The sequence below is a fragment of the Myotis daubentonii genome, chromosome 14 (assembly GCF_963259705.1).
Source record: "Myotis daubentonii chromosome 14, mMyoDau2.1, whole genome shotgun sequence".
Taxonomy (NCBI): Eukaryota; Metazoa; Chordata; class Mammalia; order Chiroptera; family Vespertilionidae; genus Myotis; species Myotis daubentonii.
This window is the reverse complement of record NC_081853.1, coordinates 27551480-27576717: the sequence shown is the minus strand read 5'-3', so window position 1 is coordinate 27576717 and position 25238 is coordinate 27551480. Positions and strand designations below refer to the sequence as shown.

The 25238-nt window shown below is 50.0% G+C and overlaps 2 protein-coding genes and 1 long non-coding RNA gene across 8 annotated transcripts in view; 2 read left to right on the top strand and 1 right to left on the bottom strand.

Annotated features, from left to right (window-relative positions):
- The window catches only part of PXYLP1 (2-phosphoxylose phosphatase 1), a 67035-nt gene extending 50801 nt beyond the window's left edge, over window positions 1–16234 (top strand). For all 4 annotated transcript variants that reach the window (XM_059663770.1, XM_059663772.1, XM_059663771.1 and 1 more), the window contains 4 exons: window positions 2299–2457; window positions 3142–3268; window positions 8847–8986; window positions 13857–16234. In XM_059663770.1, the coding sequence (XP_059519753.1) occupies window positions 2299–2457; window positions 3142–3268; window positions 8847–8986; window positions 13857–14794 (1364 nt within the window). In that variant the 3' untranslated portion in view covers window positions 14795–16234. The remainder of the gene's footprint in view (window positions 1–2298; window positions 2458–3141; window positions 3269–8846; window positions 8987–13856) is intronic.
- Window positions 16235–17411: 1177 nt separating this feature from the next.
- LOC132215142 (uncharacterized) lies at window positions 17412–22614 on the bottom strand. The gene is made up of 3 exons (XR_009448457.1): window positions 22507–22614; window positions 21968–22047; window positions 17412–18674 (listed from the first exon to the last, which is right to left on the bottom strand). It is a non-coding gene; the product is annotated as an uncharacterized LOC132215142 (long non-coding RNA).
- Window positions 22615–22789: 175 nt separating this feature from the next.
- The window catches only part of ZBTB38 (zinc finger and BTB domain containing 38), a 125939-nt gene continuing 123490 nt past the window's right edge, over window positions 22790–25238 (top strand). For all 3 annotated transcript variants that reach the window (XM_059663763.1, XM_059663757.1, XM_059663760.1), the window contains exons 1-2: window positions 22790–23132; window positions 24834–24949. The gene's annotated coding sequence lies outside the window, so the exon portion shown is untranslated. The remainder of the gene's footprint in view (window positions 23133–24833; window positions 24950–25238) is intronic.

The window sequence follows — 25238 nt, the reverse complement described above, 5'->3', positions numbered from 1 at the left end:
AGATGGGGCATTTAAGGCAACTTAGTGGATTGAAGAGCACTGAGGGAATTGTGGGAATTGCCTGTGAGAACAAATCATTATTCCTTGGCAGGCGGGCGAAGGAGAGGGAATTGAAGAGCTGTAGATGACCGGGAGGAAGAAGTCGGGGAAATCAGGTGGCAGCACTGGGGGCCATTGTACAGATGAAGGAAATGACACAGAGCAAGCAGGAATGCCTGCCCGAGGTCACGCGCAGCGAGGCGGGACCAGAGCCAGCACCTGACCCCAGGTCTTCGCCACTGTGAACCCCCAGCCCCACACTGCCTCCTGCATTCAGAACCATGGACAGCTGTGGGGCAGGGGACTGAGGACAGGCTATGATGACACTGGAAAAGAGGAGTCCCACAGAAGAGGTGACTACAGACCCCCAAGGAGGCACCAGCTCAGCCTGAGGGTGAGGGTGAGGCAGGCCCTGGAGCCAGGAGGGTAAAAAGCCGATGGTGGGGCCTCACCTGGGTCTCATGCTCTTTTCTGGTGCGGTCCGTGGCGTGACTTGTGGGACACCTGAGCCCAGAGCAATCGAGACAGTTGAGCCCACATTCTAGCCCAGTGATGGCGAACCTTTTGAGCTCGGCGTGCCAGCATTTTGAAAAACCTTAACTCTGGTGCCGTGTCACATATAGAAATTTTTTGATATTTGCAACCATAGTAAAACAAAGACTTATATTTTTGAGATTTATTTTATATATTTAAATGCCATTTAACAAAGAAAAATCAACCAAAAAAATGAGTTCGCGTGTCACCTCTGACACGCGTGTCATAGGTTCGCCATCACTGCTCTAGCCCCATCATGCTTACCTTCACTGGATCCCCAACAGCTACCTTTAATCTGCCAGGTGTCTGTGTGATCAGACAAGAGCTGACCGACGAAACAACAGCTCAAGGCACGGAGGGCAGGAGGCAGGGGTCTGGAGGCTGCCTAACTCCCTGTGACACGGACTCTCCCCGTGGGAAGCCTCTCTTTCTGGAAAGGGCCTGTATTGGCACAGTTGGCTCATGTCAGGCCCCCATCCCTGGAGCAGTCGGCATGGCAAGCACAGGGCCCTGGAGGAGCAGCATGACACCCCACCACCCCAGGCAGCTGGCCTGGGGGAGGAGCCACTCCCCCAAAGGAAAGGAGGGGTGGTGGTCTGACCCAGGGACGGGGACCCCCACAGCGCTCTAGCGAAGTCAGTTTTGAGCCCTGGCTGGTGTGGCTCAGTTGGTTGGGTGTCGTCCCATGCACCAAAAGGTCGCCAGTTCAATTCCCTGTCAGGGCACATGCCCGGGTTGCAGGCTCAGTCCCCAATAGGGAGCATGCAGGAGGCAGCCATCGATGTTTCTCTCTCATATCAGTGTTTCTCTCTTTCTCTCTTCCTTTCTCTCTGAAATCAATAAAAACATTTAAAGGGGGAAAGATCAGTTTTGAGGCACTTGTAACGGGCTTGCATACAGCAGGTTCTTCAGGCTAGAGCTGCATGAACAAGGCCAGGTATGCAGCCAGATTTGTGTCCTCTGCCCCTGGCCAGACCCCGACACGGGGAGATAAGCCAGAGACCGTGGGCATTGGCTTGGTGCCCTGGAGGAGAGGCGCTGGCCTGTCTTTGGACAAGTCTATGACTCCCAGCTAACGAGCTGGCTGCGGACACCTGGCTGTAGCATTACCTGTGGATCGCTGAGCTTGGGGAAGTAACTGAGGTGGCCTGCGGCCCAAGGCCAGAGCGGGGCTTGTGGACTAGGTCCTGGCCCTGCCTTTCTCTCCTTTTCTCTATTCCGCGGGGACCATCGATACAATAAACAAAAATGAAAAGAAGCAAATCATCCTGAGATGAGCCATCTCCTTCCGGACACGTTCGTAGTGCTGGGGTTGGGCTCTGGGGGCCACACAGGGCACAGCAGATGGTATTAAATGAGATACATCAGACACCCATGCCGGCCCTTCATAGATACTCAAAGCTGGTGGTTTCCTTCCTTCGTATTCATAGAATCCAGAGGGTGTTGGGAAGGAAGTCATCCGTTTGAATGAAGTTAGTTCTTCCTTCCCCACCGTGAGTGAGGCCCCCCTGGTGTCGCATAATTATTAGTGAGCAGAGGGTCATGGCATCGAGAAAGAGGCAGGGCACAGTGGGGCTCAAGAAGCAGTTCTTGGAGGGAACGCTGACTTCCTGCTACACTGAAGTCTGTGCCGCGGGAGAGAATATTCATTCACGGTGAAAATGCAGCCATGCTCGATGCCCCCGGTGACTGCACGTGTCGTGACCTGTTTGCCTTCCCTTGCAGTCCACCTCATCCCGGTGTCCGTGGCTAAGAATGGAGTGAGTAGCAAGAGTCGGAAGAGAATCATGCCCGACCCTGTGACGGAGCCCCCCGGGATGGACCCGCTTTACGAAGCTCTCTTGTATTGCAACATCCCCAGTGTGGCCGAGCGCAGCATGGAAGGTAGGCCTGCCTGCGCTGCCCAGCCTGGCACCTGGACGGACACCCCTCTGGGGACTGGCTCTTCAAACAGCGCAGCATGGTGGTGAGGAGCGCCCCGGCCTGGGCGCAATGCCTGCAGCTGCCACTAGGCGGTGCCCTTGAGTGAGTTCCCAGGTCTTAGCTTCCTCACTTCTAGCGCATCACCCCCGCTTTCCTGAGTAGGCTCTCTGGGGCTTAGGACGTCCTGCTGGTGTCTTGCAGGAAAGGTGTGGGAAAATATGATTTCCACGTTGAATTTTGCTTTTTTGAGAGTGTACCAAGGAATGATGTTGAATCTGTTCGTGCCCTGCCTTGTTTGATGAGAGATTTGAAGAAGACATGTGTTCACTGTTCACTGTTTCCGGGCCTCCCGTAGTCTGTGGGTGTGAGCGAGGACACAGGACTATTCCTGCCCACATTTCCCTGGCCTCCAGCTGGCCACCATAGCCTCCCCGTGACTTCTGGGGGCCTGGGGCATAAGCAGCCCACTCATGTCCCTCTGCCCTGCCAGCGAGTCTATTCAGAGGCCCCCCACCTGGACCCCAGCACAGCACCCTGCTCCCGTTACCCCTTCTCACGTCAGTGCAGTGAAAAGAGTTGACACTTCCTGAGTGATAACAGTACAATGTGTCTGTCTCTCTCTTTACGTCTGTCTGTCTCTTGCAGGTCATGCTCCACATCATTTTAAGCTGGTCTCGGTGCATGTGTTCATCCGACATGGGGACAGATACCCACTGTATGTCATTCCCAAAACAAAGCGACCAGAAATTGACTGCACTCTAGTGGCTAACAGGTAAATTGCACTTAAAAAAAAAAAGTTCCTTTCAAGAATCTGTTCTCTCTATCCTAATCATGATGCTGACTGGGGAACGACAGGATGGGGAGTGACCTGTCATGGAGGGAGTACTGTTCACCAGGAGTCTGATCTTCAGGACAATCCTGCATGTTACTGCCATTTCACAGTTGAGAAAACAGAGGCCCAGAGAGGCGAGGACACCTGTGTGAGGCCACACAGCAGCTAAAGCCCTGGCCAGTCTGAGGCCCACTCTCCCACCCTGCTGTTCCTCAGTTTGAGAAGTGGCTGGACGTGGTGCAGTGAACACTGGGTTAGGAGGCCTCAGACCTGGCTCAGCTCTTCCATTCAGGGCAACAGGTAAGCCCCTTGGTCTCTGTGAGCCTCAGTCTTCTGTCTCTGAAATGGGATGGCGACGCTGACCATGCAGAGTTGGGGTGAGGAGTGAGATGATAGAGGAGAAGGAACACTATCATTTACTTGCAAAGCCATATAACTGGTTGCTGTTACTTCAAATATCCACAGGGATAGAGACATCCTGCTCTTGGTTGAGAGCCCTTAGGATGAAGAATAATTGAAAAGAGTGGGAACGGTGCATGTGGAAATGGCATGGCTCTAAAACTGGAGGCACAGTTAGCAATAAAATGATGGGCCAGGCCTCAGCAAACGTGTCTGGGGATGCGTAACACCCCGCACGGAATGTGCCGAATGAGGAGAGGGGACGGAGGGAGTGCTCAGTGGGGAAGATGTTATTTGGATGGGATGCTCCCGGTTGCCAGCCTGCCCCGGGCAGCCTGGTGGAACCACCGATTGCACCCCCCCGCAGCCAGGGCTGTTCTTTCCAAGTGGACCACAGTGTGAACCCGGGAGGTTCAGGTTAATTATTCGAATCTCAGGCCGTCTCATTGCCCAGCATTATGGAGAAGGTGAAATGAACCATCTTTGGTAAAAACATGAAATACTGAGCGACTGCAGGCTTTCCTGTGTTGTTTCATTTCCTGCTGGAGGTCACGATGCTCGCAGTCTGGGTGTTTGTGTTTTCTGTGCTCAGCGGCATGGGGGCATGTCCCAGGGCCCGTGTCGTTGCCACGCAGACACTGGCTTTCCTCCTCCCGGCTCTAGCCTTCTGCGTCAGCCTTCCCGTTGGGACCCTCTGCCCCTGCCATTCCCACCTTTGCACCTGCCACCTGGCTTGCTTGTCCCCCACGCCTGCTTGGCCCACTCCCACAGCTCCTTCAAGGCCCCCGGAGATGCTGGCTCCTCCAGGAAACCTCTCCCTGCGTGTGAGACTGGGTCCTCGGCTTGTATCAGGCACAGCCAGTGCCTCCTGCAAACTGGACAGGAAGACACATGGGAACGGTCTCTGAACAAAGTATTTCATCCTCAGACCTTACCGGGCCTGAGGACTAGGGCAAGGGTGGAGGTCACTTGCTGTGCTGGGTATTAACTCTTCAGTTCCTGGATCATGGGGATGGGCTAGAGCATCCAGAGTGGCAGGAGGGCACAGGGTGGGGTGCAGGGAAGGCAGCTTAGGGACGTGGGGTTGTTAGATCAGGCACAGCGGAGTTTCTTTGTGTTAACAGCTGGCACAGTCCTACCTTTGCCTGCTGGCTGGGTATCCACCCTTTGAACAGCCCGGGCACAGATAGGCTACTGGGCCTCTGAGCTGGCCGGACCCAAGACAGCCTCCAGGACTCGGGGACAGTGCCCTGCTCTATCCCTGGCTACTTGCAGCTCTGGTCCTCTTTCTCTATCTGCGCTTCACCTTCTCAGAAGTGAGAATTTGAGAGGCAAGGCTCAGACTAGGGGTCAGTCACTGTTGCTAGAAGGTCCCTGGGCACTTGAAGCTCTGGGGGCCATTCTGGTCGTTCCCAGAAAAGGGGCCCATTGGGCAGGGCCACCTGGCAGAGGGCAGGGCCTCCCCCCATGCACCCTGGGACTTCACAGCTTGCCTTCCCAGCGTGATTGCCTCTGCCCTCCCCACATCACCAGCTTCTCCTTCCTGTATCATCCATGCCCAGCTCGAGCCTGGCATGTAATAGTTGTTGGACGGGTTTCGTTGCAGAATGAATTCAGGATCTAAGTGAGAATCACAAGTCATAATTGCCTGTCATATGCGCCTATCAGATTGAAGTCTCAGCACGGAGTCCTGTGAGGCCGATTAGCCTGTGTGTGGGGAAGATCTCTTCACTCTCTGAGCCTGGTGTGCAGACCTGGAGCGCGGGGGTAGTGATGCCTCCCTTCCCACTAAGGTGGGAGAGCGAGGCCCTGAGCCTGGTCCATGCCAAGAGCTTGATAACGGGGTGACGTGTCATTTCGCACAGAAGCCTGCAGGTCTCCGAGGGCCAGCCTCTCTTCCTCCCTGAGTGGCCGTGGTCATGAAGCCAGGACAGGTCCCAGGGCCCCTCGTTCTGTCAGGGCGATGGCAGGGTGCACGGATGGGGCTGTTTCTGGGGCTCCCGTTTGAAAGGCATCGTTTCTGGGGACCAGCTGCCCTGGCTGCCTCTGCCTTCATTGTCCCTGGCCTTGATCTTGTGGCCTAGTTTGATCAAACATTCTGTATTTTTAGGATCTACTTTTAAGTCCTTTGCAGAAAGTGGGTGGGGCCTGCATGTTTAATTCATGCATGTCATTTAATTAAGTCCGTCTTTAAATAAAAACAGTAATTGTCCATTCACAAGAGTGGACAGGACTCCCAGCCATTTGAATCCACTCCAGGCCTCTGAATCCCCTGGGACCGTGGGATCGGGGTCACCAGCAGTGCCTGCCGCCTCCCCAGGTGCTAGTGCAGCTTCAGGAATTACTCATTTTTATGGCCTCCTAGAAGGCAGTGAGTCCTGGAGTGTGGCCGTTACTCTAGCCCAGTGAAGGGGGATGTCTGGGCGGTGCACAGCGGGGAGCCGGATGTCCATTCAAGACGGTCACCCCAGGGTTCCCCTTCACAGTGACACATGGCGTGGCTCCCGAAGTGTCTGTAGCAGAAGCTGTGTCTGCGTGAATGCCCTGTGCCTCATGACAAAGGTGCTCTCTTTACCCTCGCGGGACTGTGTTTAGCCAGCAGTAAGGTTGTTAGCCATTAACATGCTATGTTTAGTAAGTGGTTTCTTTTGCATTCATGAATATGAATTCGATACTCTTTTCTACATCCAAAGAAGAAAAAAATAAATCAATATTTTTATTCAATGAATTTTATTCTTAAATGCATGTCGTGTGCCAGGTGCTGTCACATGTACCTGGCTCATGTACCAGGAAGTGGCATGTGAGCAGGCACCTAAAGGAAGTGAAGGAGCCGGCCCTGTGAGGATCTGGGGGAAGAGTGTTCCAGATGGCGGGAACAGCATGTGCAGAGGGCCTGAGGCTGGAAGAGCTGGGCATGTCTGAGTAGCACTAAAACAAGTACCGGCTGAACAGGAGGAGTGCAGGGGAGAATGGGCTTCTAAGGATTTAAAGGTGATTGCCTCAGGGGGCCTGGGAAGAGCACATCGGCCATGTGCCTTCTCTTCCGTAAGGGAAGTTTTTCTTCTCTGTATCCTCATCTCGCCCTACCACAAACATGTTTTCACGAATGCGGTGAGAAACACCCCATTAAGCAGTCGGATTCCCTGAGAACCCGGGACATCTCAGCAAACACTTCCAGTCGTGAAATTCTGTTTCTAAAATTGGCAGCCCCGCTCTCCCAGATCCGCAGATGTCGCCAGCCTGAAAGAGTGGCCCGCAGCAGGGCGGTTGGCTCCTGGGGATGCGTGGCCTTTGTTTATGCGCATTCCTCTCGGCAGCCTCATTATCAGTTGGAAATTGTATTTCCGAGTTTGCAAATATTTACACGTTTCAGCCTCGGGATGAAAAGCGCACGCTCTGTCTGCATGCAGAGACAGCCCGCCCGGCACAGTCCTGCTAAATTACCAGACCGTCCTGTACGACAGGATTAGCATTCTCTAGTTCCAAAGCCTATTTTATAAAAGATGGATTTTTTTTTTAGCTTTATGTTTCTGAAAGATATTAAACCTATTCTGGCAGCCCCTTTTCAAGCATTGTCCATGTCAATTGGGCTCTTAACAGCAGGGGTCGGCCATTAGAGCAATTTCTCTTTGCTGCTTTTCATGCTGATTTGGTTTAGCTGGGACTAGTCTGTCCGCTTCTGTTCAGCTGGAAAATGTATACACATTCATAGGCCATTTTACTATTCAAAGAGAAGGTGTAAATATTCATAAGTCATCTCATTATTCAGAGGAATTGTGTCTCTATTCATAGGTCATTTCATTATTCAGGGAAATGGTGTATTAGTGACTAGAAAGATAAATTAAATCTTGATTTGCCACATGTGCTCCATGGCAGAAATATATATAAAAAAAATGTCAGGTCCCATAAACACACCGGTGTTGTTGTTGTTTTGCTATTTGTGACCCCTCCCCCCCACATGAAATGACATATTGTATGTGCAAAAGACATAGTGAATTGTAGAGAACTACAGAGATCTTGGTTTTCTTAATCAGTTAATTTTCTTCAAAAGAGCCTTCCCAGAGGTCAGATAATTTAAGGATTAAGAGTTACCCAGGTGAAGGTTGAGGTGGGGTGTTTTTTAAAAAAAAAATATGTTTTTATTGATTTGAGAGAGAGAGGAAAGGAGAGGGATAGAGAAGTAGAAACATTGATGACAATTATCAATTGGCTGCCTCCTGCACGCCCCCTAGTGGGGATCGAGCCCACAACCCGGGCATGTGCCCTGATCTGGAATAGAACCAGTGACCTCTTGGTTGATGAGTTGACGCTCAACCACTGAGCCACACCGGCGGACAGGGTGGGTTTTTAGGAGGAAGAGGCAGCATGTGGCAAGTCTTGGAAGCGTGAAAGAACAAGTGTGTTGGGGGAACGGAAGTCGGTTGGTGGCTGTGTGTGTTCGGAGCTCAGCATTAGAGTGGAAAGGGCTGGGGAGCCCTGAGCCTCAACGCGAGGTGGGGCCAGAACAGACCAACAGGCACGCGTGGCCCCTTCCAGAAGGCAGCATGTGGAAGAGCAGTGACGAGTTGGGGTTGCCTTTTAAGGGGATCGCGCTGGCAGATGAGAAGGGCAGGATTAGGCTGCAGGTAGTCCAAAGAGGAACCCGTGCCATCCAGACAGAAGCTGCCTGAGCCAGAACCCAGCTGGTGGCTGCAGGGATGCAGGAGAGAGGTGGGCAGCCCCTGGAGGACATGTGTGCAGGATGGTGGGGGGGGGTTGGCGGGGGGCAGGTGGTCTGTGTAGGGGCAGGGGAGGGACAGATGGAGGACTCCTAGCCTAGGCATGGCATCTGGAGAGGGAGCCTGGAGGGGCGCAGGCTGGGAACCAACAGTGGAGGGCAGAGCTGACTCCCAGGGGGATGGGCACTTCAGCAGAGGAGAGGCGCCGGCTGGCCCTGCAGAGTGGGGTGATGCGTAGCCATCGGTGGTTGAGTGATCACGAAATTGGAATTTAAATGCGATTGAGCGATGGCCTGTTGTGGGGGCGGAAGGGCACACACTTGGGGTTTCGTTTGCTGAAGCTGAGACCATTGCGGACGCTGTGGAGCATGCTGACCTCTAGATCTGTGTTGTCTCTTTAGGAAACCGTATCACCCGAAGCTGGAAGCTTTCGTTAGTCACATGTCAAAAGGATCCGGAGCCTCTTTCGAAAGCCCCCTACATTCCCTGCCTCTTTTCCCCAACCACCCGCTCTGTGAGATGGGAGAGCTCACACAGACAGGTACGTGTGACAACCGTTCGCACACACTGGGGGCGAATAGCGAATACTCCGGGGCCAGGCGCTGTGGGCTCATAGGGCAGATAAGGACTGGCACTCAGCAGCTCTGACTGAGTCCACCAGCATTCCTAATTAACATTTGATTTCTAAAAAAAAACACAAAACAAACTTTATTGTTATTATGAAGGCAGTATATGTTCATGGAAGAGAAATTAGGAATGACAGTTAAGCAAAAGGAAGAAAAATAGCACCTATAATCCCACCAAAGTAATTAGTTTTCTTTCTGTGTTCATGCATGCGTGTGTGCGTGCACGCACACACACACACACACACACAGTGGTATCTTACTAATTTTGTTACCCACTTTTTCACTTGGTATATTGTGATCATCTTTCCCTATTCATCAACAACACCATTTCTGATTGCTACATATTATCCCACTATGGCTGGGCCATAATTTATACAATTAATCCCATGTTCAAGCAAAACACCTGGTAAGTTTCAGTGTGCCAGGTCTCAGCGAGAAACAGGGCAGATCTCCGCTGAGCGAGCAGTTTGTTTGGTCAGACCACCTTTCCCTTGCAGCCCTATTTGTACTGTTGTGCAGCCAGCTGGCTGTCAGAGTTGTGGTGAGTTAATTGTGGGATCCCCTTTGTTGGGAAGAGAAAGAAAGAGCTTCCGGTTTCCTACTTCAGTCTGGGACCTCAGAGGACCTCTGCTTGGTGCCAGCTTTTGGGGAAGAAATGGGAGGACCTATTGGCTAGGCTCTGTCTTCTTGTTCCCCAGCATCGTAGGACCTCAGCTTTGACGGGAGGAAGGTCTCCGTCCTGTCGCGGGGAGAATGGTAGTGACGGGCAGAGTGGGGCAAGCTGAAGGCTCTGGAGGGCCAGCCTGGGAGAAGGAGTTTTTCTGAAAGCTTTTGATAATTAGTTCCACGCATACAGATTCTGCATTGGATTGACACAGGAGTCATCCTACCAGATCCAGCGCCCCTTTTATTAGCAAGTGAAGGCGCTCCCTTAACTATTCTCAAGTGAAATTTGAATATAATATAGTCTTTCTACATACATAGTCTTACAATATATCAGATGCCCTAACTATAATAGAAAGGAGGGGAAAGGGAAACTAATTTATTATAGAATTCTATGTGCCTCAGCGTAAATGCTTGGGCACACCTACACTAGAAACGGGAATGACGGAATCAGTTGCTTACACGTTAAGTACAGATTGCTGACTGACAGCTACCAATACAGACTGACAGAGAGATGTATTGGTGACTTTAATACCAAGTGTTGGAACATTTTTTTTAACAAGTTCTGATCAAAACAAAATACACGTGTCCCTCAATTGATACCATGTTTCTCAGAAATTCATTGGATGTTAATGTTACGCAAAAATGACTTTGTGTTTATAGATTCAAAAAAAGTGAGTTCGCCCTAGCTGGTTTGGCTCAGTGAAGGGTCCCGGGTTCGATTCTGGTCAAGGGCACATGCCCATTAGGGGGCAGGCAGGAGGCAACCGATCAATGATTCTCATCATTGATGTTTCTCTCCCTTTCCCTTCCTCTCTGAAATCAATAAAAATATTTTTTAAAGTGGGTTCTAGGCTATATAAACAGATTTTTCACGTGTGGGAATGTCTTATGGGACCGAGAACAGTTCCTTGTGAAGACTGTCCAGCACCTACTGGGTGTCAGGAACATTATTTCCCATATTATTATGACAGCTCAGCCTCCAAACCCTCCCTGAGGGCAGACCCCGGCTTGCTGAGAACCTCTGCTTAGACCAGTGATGGTGAACCTTTTGAGCTCGGCGTGTCAGCATTTTGAAAAACCCTAACTTAACTCTGATGCCGTGTCACATACAGAAATTTGTTGATATCTGCAACCATAGTAAAACAAAGACATATTTTTGATATTTATTTTATATATTTAAATGCCATTTAACAAGAGAAATCAACTAAAAAAAATGAGTTTGCGTGTCACCTCTGACACACATGTCAGGTTTGCCTGACACTGGCTTAGACTCTGGTTGCAAGTAACAGAAACCAACTCAACCACAAAAGGGACATTATTATAAGGGTTCACAGTGACTCGCCGACTGTGAGGGCGAGAATATGAGCAGGCCGCCAGAGATTGGAGCCAGGAATAAAAAGTCTGCCTGTCGCTGCCTCCGTGGTTTTGCCGGGTGTCTGTCAACAGAGTGACAGTCCTAGCCACACCCACAGATGGGCTGGCAAGTCCACATTCTTGAGAGAGAGAGTCCGAAGGGGTCCTTGAGGGTCAGCGCCATCACCTGGCTACAAGGTCAGGGTGACTGTGCATTGAGAGTGGGACCCAACCTTTGGGTCCAGGGGCTGTCCCCTGAGAAGAGTGGCGGGGCAGGGGCGGGGCTGAGGGGTTCACACACGTACTGACAGTCATTCATTCTGACCTTTCTCACTGATTTCTTGTCATCATTATCATATTCTAAATTAGTATTACTCTAGAAATTATTTTTGCAGTATCGTTTGCTCCTGGTCCCTTATTCTCTCTTAATGGCCAATTTCATCTTCTATTTTAAATTTTATTTTAAGAAAGCCTCGCTGTTAGAGCAGTCATTTGTCACTGGCACACTTTGGCATCCACAGAGACTACGTAGGAACAGACTGATCACTGGTGCCTGCTCTGTTCAAGGTGCTGTGGCAGCTGTTGGGTGTGGAAGAGGGGAGGGGAGGGGCCTGGGTGAGTAAGATGCTCCCCTGCCTGTCCTAGGGGATCCTCAGCTGCAGTGGAACGGCACACACACGGAGACCAGCTACTGCTGCAGGCCGCAGGGTCGTATAGGATAAGCACAGGCTTTGGAGGATAGACAGCCCCGTAAAATGGGGCTAGTATCTTCCGGACAGGGCTGGTGGTGAGTGAAATTCGATAGCATGTGGAAAGTGCCTTGTGCGAGGCTCAGTGAATGCTGCTAACGGCCCAGAGGTCCAGCGGCCTGTGGGAAGGGGAAGGAGTTGTTCGTGTGACCCGGGGGAGGGAGAAGGAAGACCACAGGGAAGGCAGGAGTGGAGCCGGCGCAGGAGGAGGGTTGCTCTGGGCAGAGGAGGGTGAAGGGTGGGAATAGCAGCTGCGTGTGGAGAGTATAAGAAGTCCTAAATGGCTAGAACTTAGTATTTCTGCATGAAAATGTAGGGATTGTGACAAGGGACTAAGAGCACAAGTTTGGGGCTCAGTTCTGCTACTTCTCAATTGTGAAGGACCTCCGTTTCCTCACCTAGAAAATAAGGGAAATGGGGAGAATGATAAGTCTTGACTGGCTTTTTGTGAGGATTAAAGGAGAAAGGTCTGGCCCGCAGTAAGCACTCCACCTTTAACATAGGCAGCTAAGAATGTGAGGGAGGCCCAGAGGTGAACTAGGCCCAGATACAGATTCTTGATGTTCGTCACTCATGGTTTGCCTCATTTGGCAAGTCATTTGGGAAATGCTAAGGCTCGCCCCAGCCCGATCTCTGAGGGAATTCTGCTCTCAATCTATATTCTTCATTCAGAGCAGGACTTCCTTTGTTGGGGGCGTTTTCTGAGCTATTCCCCTTCCTGGGCCAACAGTGCCCTCTGCCTCATGCACTTCAGCCTTAAGCTGTCTCATCTTGGCGGCGGAGCTGTTCAAACCATTTGGGCATCTGAATAAGTGATATGGCTGGTCCTGGGGCCCGCATACGGTTCCCACTCTCAGAGAATGCATATTTGTTACTGAAATTGCATCCCATTGGCTGGCAGGCGAGCTTGCTTTTATCTTGGACTGCCTTCTCTTGCTCGAAGAGAAGGCTTTTTTAAAAAAAAGACCATTTATTACTGTACTGGGGTTCAACGCTGAAACATCTTAAAGATAAACTTGAAATTTTTGCTCCTGCCCATGTTCCATCCACACCCTTCCTGTGCCCCCATCATTCCCAGGTAACCATTGAGATCAGTTTCTTGTGCATCCTTCCCAAGTTTCTTTTGCAGAGCACAGACAACTGCAAATAGACATTCTTATTTTCCCCCATTTTTATTTGCTGATTTTAGCAAGAAAGAGAGACATCAATATGAGAGAAAAACATCAACTGGTTACCTTCCAAATGGGCCCCGACAGGGGATCGAACCCGCAACCTTTTGGTATATGGGATGATGCTCCAACCAACTGAGCCACACCAACCAGGACCCCCCATTTAAAAGGAGCAAAAGAACATACTGTCCTGCACTTTGCTTTTTTCCGCACATTCTCTCTGTGTATCTGGGAAATCATCCCATATTCGTTCTGAGAGTGTCCTTACGGACGACTGGGAAAGCCCCAGCCAGGCCAGGCAGAATGTACCTAATCGTTAGCAGAGGGGACTTCCCAGCACTGAGAGGACTAAGCAGCCAGCAAGCGGCCTTTTCTCTTCCTGATTGAGTTCCCGGAGTTCTCCCTGCGGGCTGAGGAATGCCATGTCCCTGGGGCCAGGGACAAAGCTCTCCTTAGACCTGTGACACCTTCAGCCTGGTGCCCCCCCCCCACCCCCACCCCAGCGGGTGATTCCTTCCGTCCGAGGCCTGCCAGTCACAGGGTCTCCCACAGGGAAGGGGCTGGCCTACAGGGAGGGTTGAGGCAGATGGTCATGGTGCTCCCCAGAAAGGCTGTGGATCCGAGGACAGGGCTCACTCGGCTCGTCCCTTCGCGGATAACTCCAAGGTGCCCCCCAGTCGTCAGGCTGGCGTGAACCCATTCTCACAGCCTCCACACAGTGGGCAGCAGGCTCGATCACATGATCTCCCACTGCTCTCAGGTGGCTGGAGCTGGGCACTGACTCAGTTTCCCTTGCCGTTCCCTTGGCTGAGCTGCTGGTCAGGAAAGCTTGTGTCGCTCTGTTCCAGGAATTGTGCAGCACCTGCAGAATGGCCAGCTGCTGAGGGACATCTACCTAAAGAAACACCAACTCCTGCCCAGTGACTGGTCCCCCGACCAGCTCTACTTAGAGACCACGGGGAAAAGCCGGACGCTGCAGAGCGGGCTGGCCCTGCTGTATGGCTTTCTCCCCGACTTCGACTGGAGGAAGGTCTATTTCAGGCACCAGCCCAGCGCTCTGTTCTGCTCCGGAAGCTGCTACTGCCCCATGAGAAACCACTACCTGGAAAGGGAGCAGCGCCGGCAGTACCTCTTACGCCTGAAGAACGGCCAGCTGGAGAGGGCCTACGGGGAGATGGCCAAGGTCGTGGACATCCCCACCAAGCAGCTGCGGGCCGCCAACCCCATCGACTCCCTGCTCTGCCACTTCTGCCACAACCTCAGCTTCCCCTGCACCGGAAACGGCTGCATCGACATGGAGCACTTCAAGGTGATCAAGACCCATCAGATGGAGGACGAGAGGGAGAGGCGGGAGAAGAAACTGTATCTGGGGTATGCGCTCCTGGGCGCCCACCCCATCCTGAACCAGACCGTCGGCCGCATGCTGCGAGCCGCCGAGGGCAGGAGCGAAGAGGTCTTCGCCCTCCATTCTGCTCACGACGTCACTCTGTCCCCCGTCCTCAGCGCCCTGGGCCTGACGGAAGCCAGGTTCCCCAGGTTCGCGGCCAGGCTGATCTTCGAGCTCTGGCAGGACAGGGACGAGCCCAGGGAGCACGCCGTGCGGGTTCTCTACAACGGCGTCGACGTCACGTTCCACACCTCCTTCTGCCAGGACCACCGCCGGCGCTGGCCCAAGCCCATGTGCCCCCTCGACAACTTGGTCCGCTTCGTCAGAAGGGACATGCTGGTGGCCCTGGGGTCTGGTAGCACTAATTATTATGATGCCTGTCACCGGAAGGGATTCTAAGAGGTGCAGAGTCCAGCACTCACAGAGTCTATGTCGAAACAGAGGGGTGGGAAAGGTACACTTCTCGTTCCAGCCTTCGCTAAGGGTACAAGGTTACTGATTTCCATGGCTAGACACTGTGCTTGGGAGCCACACAGATGGTTTTCGGTTGAACAATGAGGACGTTGTTGAATTCGGGTTCGGGAGTTACTTGATACACAATGGCCAATTCACAGAAAGAGGAAGGTACTTTATCATAGCCAGACTTTGCTTAACTATGCCAGACTATTTTAATACTCAGAGTTGCCAGCCCACATGTGTATTCTTCTGACCTGCCAGTGGTACTGTGCCATGGGACCAGCAGACCTCAGCCCAAATGTGCTTAATCTGGGACCATCTTACCATGTCCTTGTTCGGTGAAAAATTTCCCCAAGTAATTTTGTAAAATAGGGCTTGACAGACTTTTTCTGTACAAGGCCAGAGAGTCGATAGTTTAGACTGTGCAGACCAAAAAGCCACACACAGTCTCTTGCCACAGCTCTTTCGTTCTGCTCTTGTCACGGGAAAGCAACCACAGACGGTACATCCAGCGTGCACAGGTCGCACAAAACAGGCCGTGGGTCAGGCGTGGCCCTGGGGCGATGGCTCGCTGGCCCCTGATCCAAAACACGGGCTCTACTACAATTGCACTCTCAGCACTTTGAGAACCGGGTGGATACCAAGAATTACTCAGCGGTGCCTCCGGTCACTTCTGCTAGCGACACAGAATGTGGTCTGTACCTGTTATAACAAAACAAAGGGAAATACACACTGAACCAGAGGGAGTCACAGAGAAGTTGTCAGAATAATACTTGATGTTCATGATGATTGTGGTATGATAGTTGCAAGGATGTTTTGAACATTTGTCTGCTGTCGTCTGTTTGCTGTATATGCTGAAATTTTTGTATTCCATTTGGTATTTTTATAGTCTAGGAGAATATTTTCTGAGACCCGTTTTAGATGTGCTCTGATTCCCTTGTAATATTCCATTTGCTGCCCCCGGTTGGTGTTCAGAAGGGAGCCAGAAGCTGACGACAGGCACTTTCTTCCAATAAAACGAATTATGGCTTATTCCCTTGGACAAGCTGTAGGATTGGACCAACTTTTAAACCCTTTTTGTGAGTTTCGAAAGGTAAATTCTGACTGATTTTTAAGTACGTTTTTTGGAAGAACTTTGGTACTAGATAGTTAAATAATCTTTATAAGGTATTTTGTATATTAGAAGCAGTGATTAAATCTGTGGTTTCTGAACTAATGGTGCTAGTTCTGTGCGAAGAGATGTCACGTGCAAGTGAGGTTCTCCAGTGTCATTGATATCCCCATCATTTCTCTGTTTTTACCCAGTGTTGCATTTAAATACATGTTTCTATGAATAAATTTTGATGAATACTTGTACGTACCACTAACGGTTTGTACCTCTAAGTCACTGTGGTTCTTTTCAAGTGAGTGCCAATATTTTTAAAATTTATCCTTTTTTTTTTGTATAAATGAAAATGTGCTAAATTAGAAAACTCTACAGCACATGTGGGGAAGGGAGGGCCAGGCCTTATGGTGCGCTGCGGCCATTGACAGGCTGCGCTGGGCCCAGCAGGGACAACGGTAAGGGACGCCCTGCTTCCTTCTCTCAGGGCAGCAGCGAGCTCGCTGGGCCAGGAGGATGCATCCCAGCTGGTGGCCTGGAGCTGAGTGAACATTTATCTTACCTGCTTCTATTGCTGACCACCTTGTGTTGTCTCTGAAGTATTTAAAGCCTAAACAGGTGTTTTTCTCTCTCTCTCTCTCTCTCGCAGTATTTGAATTAGAGCTGCTAAACGCAGCTTGAAGAACATAGAATTGAATCAGAAGATGTTTTAAAAATTAGTTTGCAACACCTGTTGGTAAAGGTAAATATTTTGGCTAAGAGCCCACATTGAAAGTGTTGTAGATACAGGTTTTGCCTCGGTGATGAGAAAAACAACCTTTGAGGGAAAACAGCTTTGTTTTTCTGAATTGTTGCCAAGGCCTTTTACAACCTGGCAGCCCTGCTCACCCCCAGAGTCCGAACACTTGAGCGTAGGACGCCCACCGTCAGTTCTCGCTTTACTTCTCCAGGGCTCCTCTTAACATAACCACGTAGAGTTATGCCTGCCAAGAGTCAGTGGCCTCCGCCCCAGCCGCCTTATAGGTTATAGGTGTTTCCTCCGCTGCTCTCTGTCTCCTGCTGCCCGTGACCCGGTGGAGGACTGCCATTCCCCCAGTTGCACCCCCTAACTGGGATCTGTAAGTAATAAATCTTGTGACGACTTCCTTTGTGTGGATGTATTGAAACTGCGCCTTCAATCAAAACGGCCCGTGGGTGGGTTTCACTTCCCCAAAGTGAGCTCTTGGATGCTGGGGGAGCTACCTGCTGCCTCTGTGGGGGTGGCTTGTGCTTCCTCGTTCAACAGACCACAATCTGTGTGTCTTCCCCCTCCCCCCCAGATTTTTAAATTTTTATTTTTTAAATTACGGTTCACGTACAATATTATACTAGTTTTAGGTATACAACATAGTGATGAGACATTTATATTTATTTTTTATTTTTAATATATTTTTATTGATTTCAGAGGAAGGGGGAGAGAGAGAGAGAGAGAGAGAGAGAGAGAAACATCAATGATAAGAGAGAATCATTGATCGGCTGCCTCCTGCATGCCCCACACTGGGGATCAAGCCCATAACCCAAGCATGTGCCCTGACCGGGAATTGAACCGTGACCTCCTGGTTCATAGGTCGATGCTCAACCACTGAGCCACCGTGGCTGGGCTATACTATTCTTAATATACCAGTTCCAGCTTTTCAACACAGCCTCCCAAGACATTGTATGTGCACAGCATTAAAATATCTTCCTTCAGATCAAGTTCTAAGACATTTCGTTCCATAAACAAACACTGAGCATTGAGCTGAGCTGAATGGATTTCATTCTTGGTGTCTGGGCACTGGGCTCAGTGGCTTAGTTCATAGCAAGTGTGTGTACGTGGGTATATTCAGTTTCCTGTTTTTTATGATTAAAATTAACACAATGCACACTGGAAAACAAATAATACTGAAAACTTCGAAGTGAAATTCTCTTCTAATCCCTCCTCCAGAGGGAACACTGTGAGACCCTGGCAGATATTCTTACAGAAATTTCCATGCAGATGCAGAAATGTATAATTTTTAAATAGGAATCATCTTATATATATTCTATGACTTGCTTTCCTTAACAATATTTTTATCTGGTTGTTTCCTTTAATAATGTGCCTTAGGCATGTTTCTCATTAACTTGCTTCTCTTAATCTGTCTGGGAGATATTTCTACATTGAGATAGATGATAGATGATAGATAGATAGATAGATAGATAGATAGATAGATATAGATAGATAGAATAAGCTCTTTTTATAGCTACTGTATAATATTTCATGATAGAGATGAAACATTTTTTAAATCTTTAAAGATGTATGAAATTGAAACTTAAAACCAAGGCACCAAAACAGGATGACAAGGCTTTTGATCAAAGTTACACAGAACAAAGCAGAGGCCAGCAAATGTATGTGTTGATTTTCTAGCTTAACTGAGCAGTTCACCCTCTTCCAGTGTAGCTATAGGTATTAACTAATATAAGTGGTGTATTTCTCTAATTTCACTAGTAAACAGAATCGAAGGACTTAATCTGATATTGCTATTAAGCCTTTTTGAGGATCTTCCCAGCTATAGCAGAATTAGGCTTTTGAAAGAGTTGAGGGATTCCCTTCTGTAGAGCTCACAGAGACTGATGCAGGGGCTGAAGGGATGCAGGCTTCTGTTTCTCTGAGTCTTCAGGAAGCCTTCAGAATAGACTTAGCAGCCCAGGCCACGGTGGCTGCACCTAGTGTGTTTAAACACAACCGCAGGAGAAAGCAGAAAACAGGTGGGGTTTGCACTGCAGTCCTGGCTTTGATAGTGGCTGGCACAGAGTTCTGGCCTGGGCATCAGTTAGCTCCCACTGCTCAAGGCCACTGACCTGAGTGTTGGGGTTATATGCCTGTAGAGTGGCTGCCCAGTGGCCAGCTCAGGTGACTAATAATAGCTTCTGTTTAAGAGGAACCAGCTGAATTCACCAGAGTGGCTGGCCAGGCCTTCCTGGTCTCTAGAGCTGGGAGTGTCCTTGAGGAGGAGGAGAAGGTATGTCCCTGAGGGGCCAGCACGGAGCTGCAGAGCTCCAGCCCCTGACAGAGTGATGGCCGGAGGTAGTAAAGGCATGTCTATCAATCTAAACAACTTTCTGAGGAAGGTCCTGTTACCCCTAATACAAATGAGGGAACCAGCTCAGAGGCTTGAAATCACTTTTCTAAAGGAAAAGTCAAAGCCCAGAGAGTAACGCAAATTTATTAATCCTCCCAATAGCCCTGCAAGATACCATATTTGCTGGTGAATATCAGTGAATATTAAAACACTAGAGGCCCAGTGCACAAAAATTTGTGCACTCGGGGGGGGGGGGTCCCCTCAGCCCAGCCTGTGCCCTCTCACAGTCTGGGACCCCTCGGGGGTGACCACCTGCTGGCTTAGGCCTGCTCCCCGGGGGATTGGGCCTAGGCTGGCAGTCAGACATCCCTCTGGCAGCCCGGGAGCCCTCAGGGGATGCCCACTTGCCAGCGGGGAGCAGGCCTAAACTGCAGTCGGACATCCTTAGCGCTGCCTAGGAGGCAGGAGAGGCTCCCACCACCACCGACCGGTATACTGGCAGCCGTCAGCCTGGCTTGTGACTGAGCAGAGCTCCCCCTGTGGGAACGCACTGACCACCCAGGGGCAGCTCCTGCATTGAGCGTCTGCCCCCTGGTGGTCAGTGTGTATCATAGTGACCAGTCATTCCCAATCTTTCTGCTGTTAGGGTCAGTTTGCATATTACCCTTTTATTATATAGGATAGGGGCCTGGTGCACAGGTGGGGGCTGGCTGGTTTTCCCTGAAGGGTGTCCCAGATCAGGATGGGGGTCCCGCTGGGGTACCTGGCCAGCCTGGGTGAGGGGCTGATGGGTGTTTGCAGGCTGGTCACACCCCCTTTAGGGTGGGAGGTCCCCACTGGGGTGCCTGTCCAGTCTGGGTGAGGGGCTGAGGGCTGTTTTCAGGCTGGCCAAGCCCCCCAGCGACAGAAGCTCCCAAACTCTCCTTTTTTCTTTTTTTTTAATTCTATCATTGAAACTTTGTTGCTTTGAGTGGAGCTCATAGCTGGCCATAGCAGGCAGGGAAGCTTGGCTTCCTCCATCATTGGGGCAACCAAGCCCCCTGCTTGCTCCAGCTCCGTGGCTGCCGGCCGCCATCTTGGTTGGGTTAATTTGCATATAGTTGCTCTGATTGGCTGGTGGGCGTGGCTTAAGGCATAGCGGAGGTACAGTCAATTTACATGTTTGTCTTTTATTAGTGTAGATAGTAGGGTTGCAGCAGTTACAAATTTAAAACTAAATGGTTAGGACAATATCCTTACCCTGCTTCTTAATGTCAGTGGTTGCTGTTTTCTTTTTTAAACATATTTTTATTGATTTCAGAGAGGAAGGGAGAGGGAGAGAGAGATAGAAACATCAGTGATGAGAGAGAATCATTGATCAGCTGCCTCCTGCACGCCTCCCTACTGGGGATTGAGCCACAACCCGGGCATGTGCCCTTGACCAGAATTGAACCAGGGACCCTTCAGTCTGCAGACCGACACTCTATCCACTGAGCAAAACCGGCTAGGGCAGTGGTTGCTGTTTTTAAGAAAAAGCTTAATATGTAAATCTAGCCTTTGCAGTGGTGTTATATTATATTCAGCCACTAGGGGGCAGCATTAAATATAATTTTTTAGCCTTCAGGACCCAGTCTTCCATTGTAAAGGAGATATGGTAGTTTTGTGATGTGTTCAATAGGGCGACCAGTCATCTCAGTTTGTCTGGGGCTGAGCGATGAAGGAGTTCCAGTGCTAAAAATACGAAAGTTCCTGACAAACTGGGTCAAGTTGATGACTTTAGGGTTGACATGCATTAGATGCCACTGTTAGACTTTATAGAAATGGGGAAGCTTTATGGAGTGACTAATCTGAGGTTTCACATAGCTAACTAGTATGCATCAGAGCTGGGACTCAAAACTGTTGTCCATTAACTTGAAGGACCATATTCATAAGCAAGATATGAAAATGCCTCTCTGAACCATTTGGGACTGTTTGGTCACATGCAACATCTGAAACCATGGATAATACTGCATCCTATATACTAGTATATTCCTACACATTCAGACCTATGATAAAGTTTAACTTATAAATTATGCACAGCAAGAGATTAACAATAACTAATAGAACAATTATAGCAATATACTACTGTAATAAAAGTTATGTGAATGTGGTCTCTCTCAAACATGTAATTTTTAAAAAATTTCCACCCACAAATGTAATGCCTTTTCCATCTTAACTAAGCACTTATCATGCACTGCGGCTTCAACTTTTGAGTCTGAGGTGCGACTGTGAAACTAGCATGAATTTCTTTATTACCAGAGATCTTAGCAACCTCAGCATACAATTTTTTTTCTTTCCCTATTAAGTCAAGAACTTCCACCTTTTCACTGAAAGGAAGTATTTTACGGCTTCTCTTTGGCATATCTGAATCGCCAGCATCACCACTCTTGCACTTTGGGGTCATTATTAAATAAAACAAGGGTGACTTGAACACAAGTACTGTGATACCACGACAGTCCATCTGATAACCGAGTAGTGGATACACTGGACAAAGGGATGACTCATATCTTGGGTGAGATGGAGCAGGATGGTGCGAAATTTTACCATATCACTCAAAACAGTGGGACATTTAAAACATATAAATCTTTTATTTCCTGAATTTTCCCTTTAATATTTTTGGACCATGGCTGACCATGGGTAACAGAAACTGGAAAGTGAAACCATGGATAAGTAGACTCCTGTACCATGGTAAACATTTCTCACAGGGCCAAATTTAAGGACGTATGATGGCTTACTAATACATACTAAATATATACTCAATATTTCTCTCCAACATATATAGGTTGTTACATTTGTGTCAGCACAAATCAAACCATGCCACTCCTTGTTCAAAATCCTTGGCCTTCCACTGCCTTCTAGAGAAAATCCGTGCTCCCCCAGCTGACTCACAAGGCCCTTCATGACCTGGCTCCCACTTACCTCTGCAGCTTCATTACATGCAATATAGTACAACGCTGAAGGGGCTGTACTGAGACGGCAGTGTTGCATTTCTTGCACGCCTGGGAGAGAGAAAAAGGGGTGTCAGTGTCATCACATGGCATATCAGATTGGCAGACTCTCTGAAGGGGACAGCCACAGTGACCTCAGTAATATGATGTTAGGGTCACAGCGCACCCCTGCCTAAACCAACAACAGCTTTACAACGTCAGGGGATAGCGCCCATCTCTACATCTACAGTGTGTGTCTCAGGGGTCTTTTCAAGGTCATAGCCTTGCTCACGTGTGACTGCACTCTCGAGGCCCCAGAATTTGGGTGTGTCTCCCCTCAGCCTATGTTACCAAAATTTCGGCTCAGATGCCTCTTCTGACAGTAACACATGCCGCTAGGTCCTGCATCTCTGAGTTATCACATGCCGCTGTAATTGCCCAATTATACTAGTAACTGGCCATTGTAATTGACAGGCACCCAAGTCCATCTGTCACATTCCACCCGGGCCCCCTCCCCACTGGACAAGGAACCTGAAGAGCAGACGGTCCGAGGCCGGCTGGGCTTGGACGCACAGGTCTCTTCCCTGTCCCTAGCCGCCTGCCCCACGCCCCAGAGCAATAGAATCCCCGCTGTAAAAACAGAAATGCGCATGCGCAATGAACAGCATGAACTACGACTCCCAGAATCCTCTTGACCTAGACTCCATTTCCCAGAACTCTCCTGGAGTCCCTACTCCGGAACTGCGCTCTTTTTTCCAAGGGGGGAAATGAGGCAAACCTTGCAGTAGAGACGGGTTCTGAAGGCGCATAACTCTGCGAGGTGCCGCGGCCTATTTGCCTCCAGGGGTCGTGCTTGAGTCAGAGAGACGCGAGCTCCGGGGAAAGGACCGGGCCGCAGCCCTTCCCGCGCTCCGCTGCGCGGTGTCCTGATCCCCCTCCGCCCTGCCAGCCGCCCGCAGTCGGTCTGCTGCTCCGGCTTCGTCGGCCTGTAGCCGCTGCAAACTCTCTGCCCACCTCCGGGCGTCTCTGGAGACAGAGGCCAAGAGCTCATGCACATATTTCCTGGGACCCCTTGTTCCCAGCGCCGCATTGCCTGTTTCCCAGTGGGAAGAAGTGAAGACCTTGGCCCTAAGGGCATGACCCACAGGGCTCCACGTGTGAGTCCCTCAGCCCTTCTGCCACTTGCAGCCATGGCCGCAGGAGTGGGAGCCGCGGGGGTGGGGCGGTGTGGACAGAAGCGGGGAGGGAGAAGACCTATGGCTCCTGTGACACGGGCCGGTGGCTTTATCCAGGCCGTCCGCTGCGTTTCAGAGGCCCGGGTCACGGAAAAAGCCTCCTTCCTCAGACCCCGGCAGCGCCTGGGGTCCTGCCTGTGTCTCATTCCCTCTCAGAGGCCGCTTAGGTCACCGACCTGGAAATGAGCAACTGAGGGACTGGGATGGACACAGGGAGCCTGGAGCATCGGAAGGAAGGAGCGGACTGAGAGGGAGCCACTGCGGGGCATTTGGCCTGAAAGTTACCGGGTCAAAAGAAGAGGGCTAGGGCACCGGGTGCAGGAGTGAGGGGCTGTGACCTGTCAGCACTGTGGATCTCAGAGGGAAGAAGTTTGTGCATCGCTAGGCAGGCAGCGGATGCACACACCTTTCAGAGCTCTGTGTCTTTATGAGAGACCGGAGTCAGTCCTTTAGTTTTGTTCCAGACATTTTCAGTGCAGTCAACACTTGCCCGTGGGCTTGTGGAGTTACAACCACTTCCCCCGCCTTCTGCTAGTAATGCCAAGTTTCTCAACATCGCCACGCTCCTCCGTGCTAGCGGTGGAGGTCCCAGGGGCCCTTTCAGGGGATCTGCAAGATTAAAACTGTTTCACAGTAATGCAAAGATTTATTTGCATTTTTCGTTGTATTGACATTTAGGTTTAAAATGATGTGTACTCTCCTCCCCAATAGGGGGCGTGCAGGAAGCAGCCAATGGATGTGTCTCATCAATGTTTCTCTCCCTCTCTCTGAAATCAATAAAAACGTATTTTTTAAAAAATAATAAAATGGTGTGTAGGCCCTGATGGGGAAGCTCAGATGGTTAGAGCATTGTCCTGATTCACTAAAGTTGGGTTCAATCCCCAGTGAAGGCAGTTACAAGAATCAACCAATGCCTGCATTAATAAGTGGAACAACAAATCTCCCTCTCTCTCTCAAATCAATCAACAAATAAAGAAAACTTTTTAAATAAATAAAATGGTATGTAAAACCGCTGGCACCTTGGCATGAATCAAGGCAAGGGCATTGAGCTATATTTGCAGTTATTGTGTTTTTCACCAATGCTCTTGGAGGGAGGGAGAGCCAATTTCGCTTAAGAATGTCCTTAGTGAAGCTGTTAAAAGTAGTCATTATACTAAATTTTGAACCTTGAGTACACGTCCTTCCATATTCTGTGTGGCAGGATGAAAATTAGGCGTAAAGCGAGTCTGCTGCAGACCAGTGTTCTATATTTGTCTTGAGGAAAAGTGCTGGGAAAAGCAACCACGTATGCAGTCTTTCAACCCCTGTACAGTTGCATAAGAATAGGCCTTGTGCCTAGAGCATTTCCTTACCAAGAGAAAGGGCTCTCACAGCCCGTGCTGGCCACCTCTCTTTGGGGACATCTTTCCCTGTTCTGAACTTGATGTGTACTTCCTCCTTCTGCTAAAGCATGTGTGTCATATGGCACCTGACCAGCCCTATTGCTCTATCTGTTCCTAGTAGGGAGGGAAGGGGGGAGGGGGGTCCTTCAGTTGCAGCCAAAGAGGCGTACATGCAGTGCATGCATGCTGGCCATGGGGGAAATTCACTATTGAAGCTGATCTTGCTCTTTCTCTTCTCTAGGTGAGTCAAGTGTTGCTCCATCCAGTGCCTGTGTGAGTCTTGTCTCCCTTGGCAACCCCAACACCTGCAGACTATGGCGTGGGTTGATGTCCTGGCACTGCTGGTCCTGATGGCAGGTATTGTTATGCTATTGGCAGTGGGAGTCCTCCTCCTGTGGAGGTAGCCATAGGTATCACTTGGTTGGCGAAGAGCAATCCTGTGCTCGTTCAATATGCCAGCTGAACTGCACTCCCAAACACACCTCTTTTACTGGGATGACTGACAGTGTGATTATTTGGACTTGGTGTTTGGTAGACATTTTCCACCAAGTGAACAACATGAGATTGTCACTTCAAGGGAAATAACTGACATTATTTGTTGCTAATGATAAAATTTGGTCTTTCAAGCATAAATTAGAACTTTGAA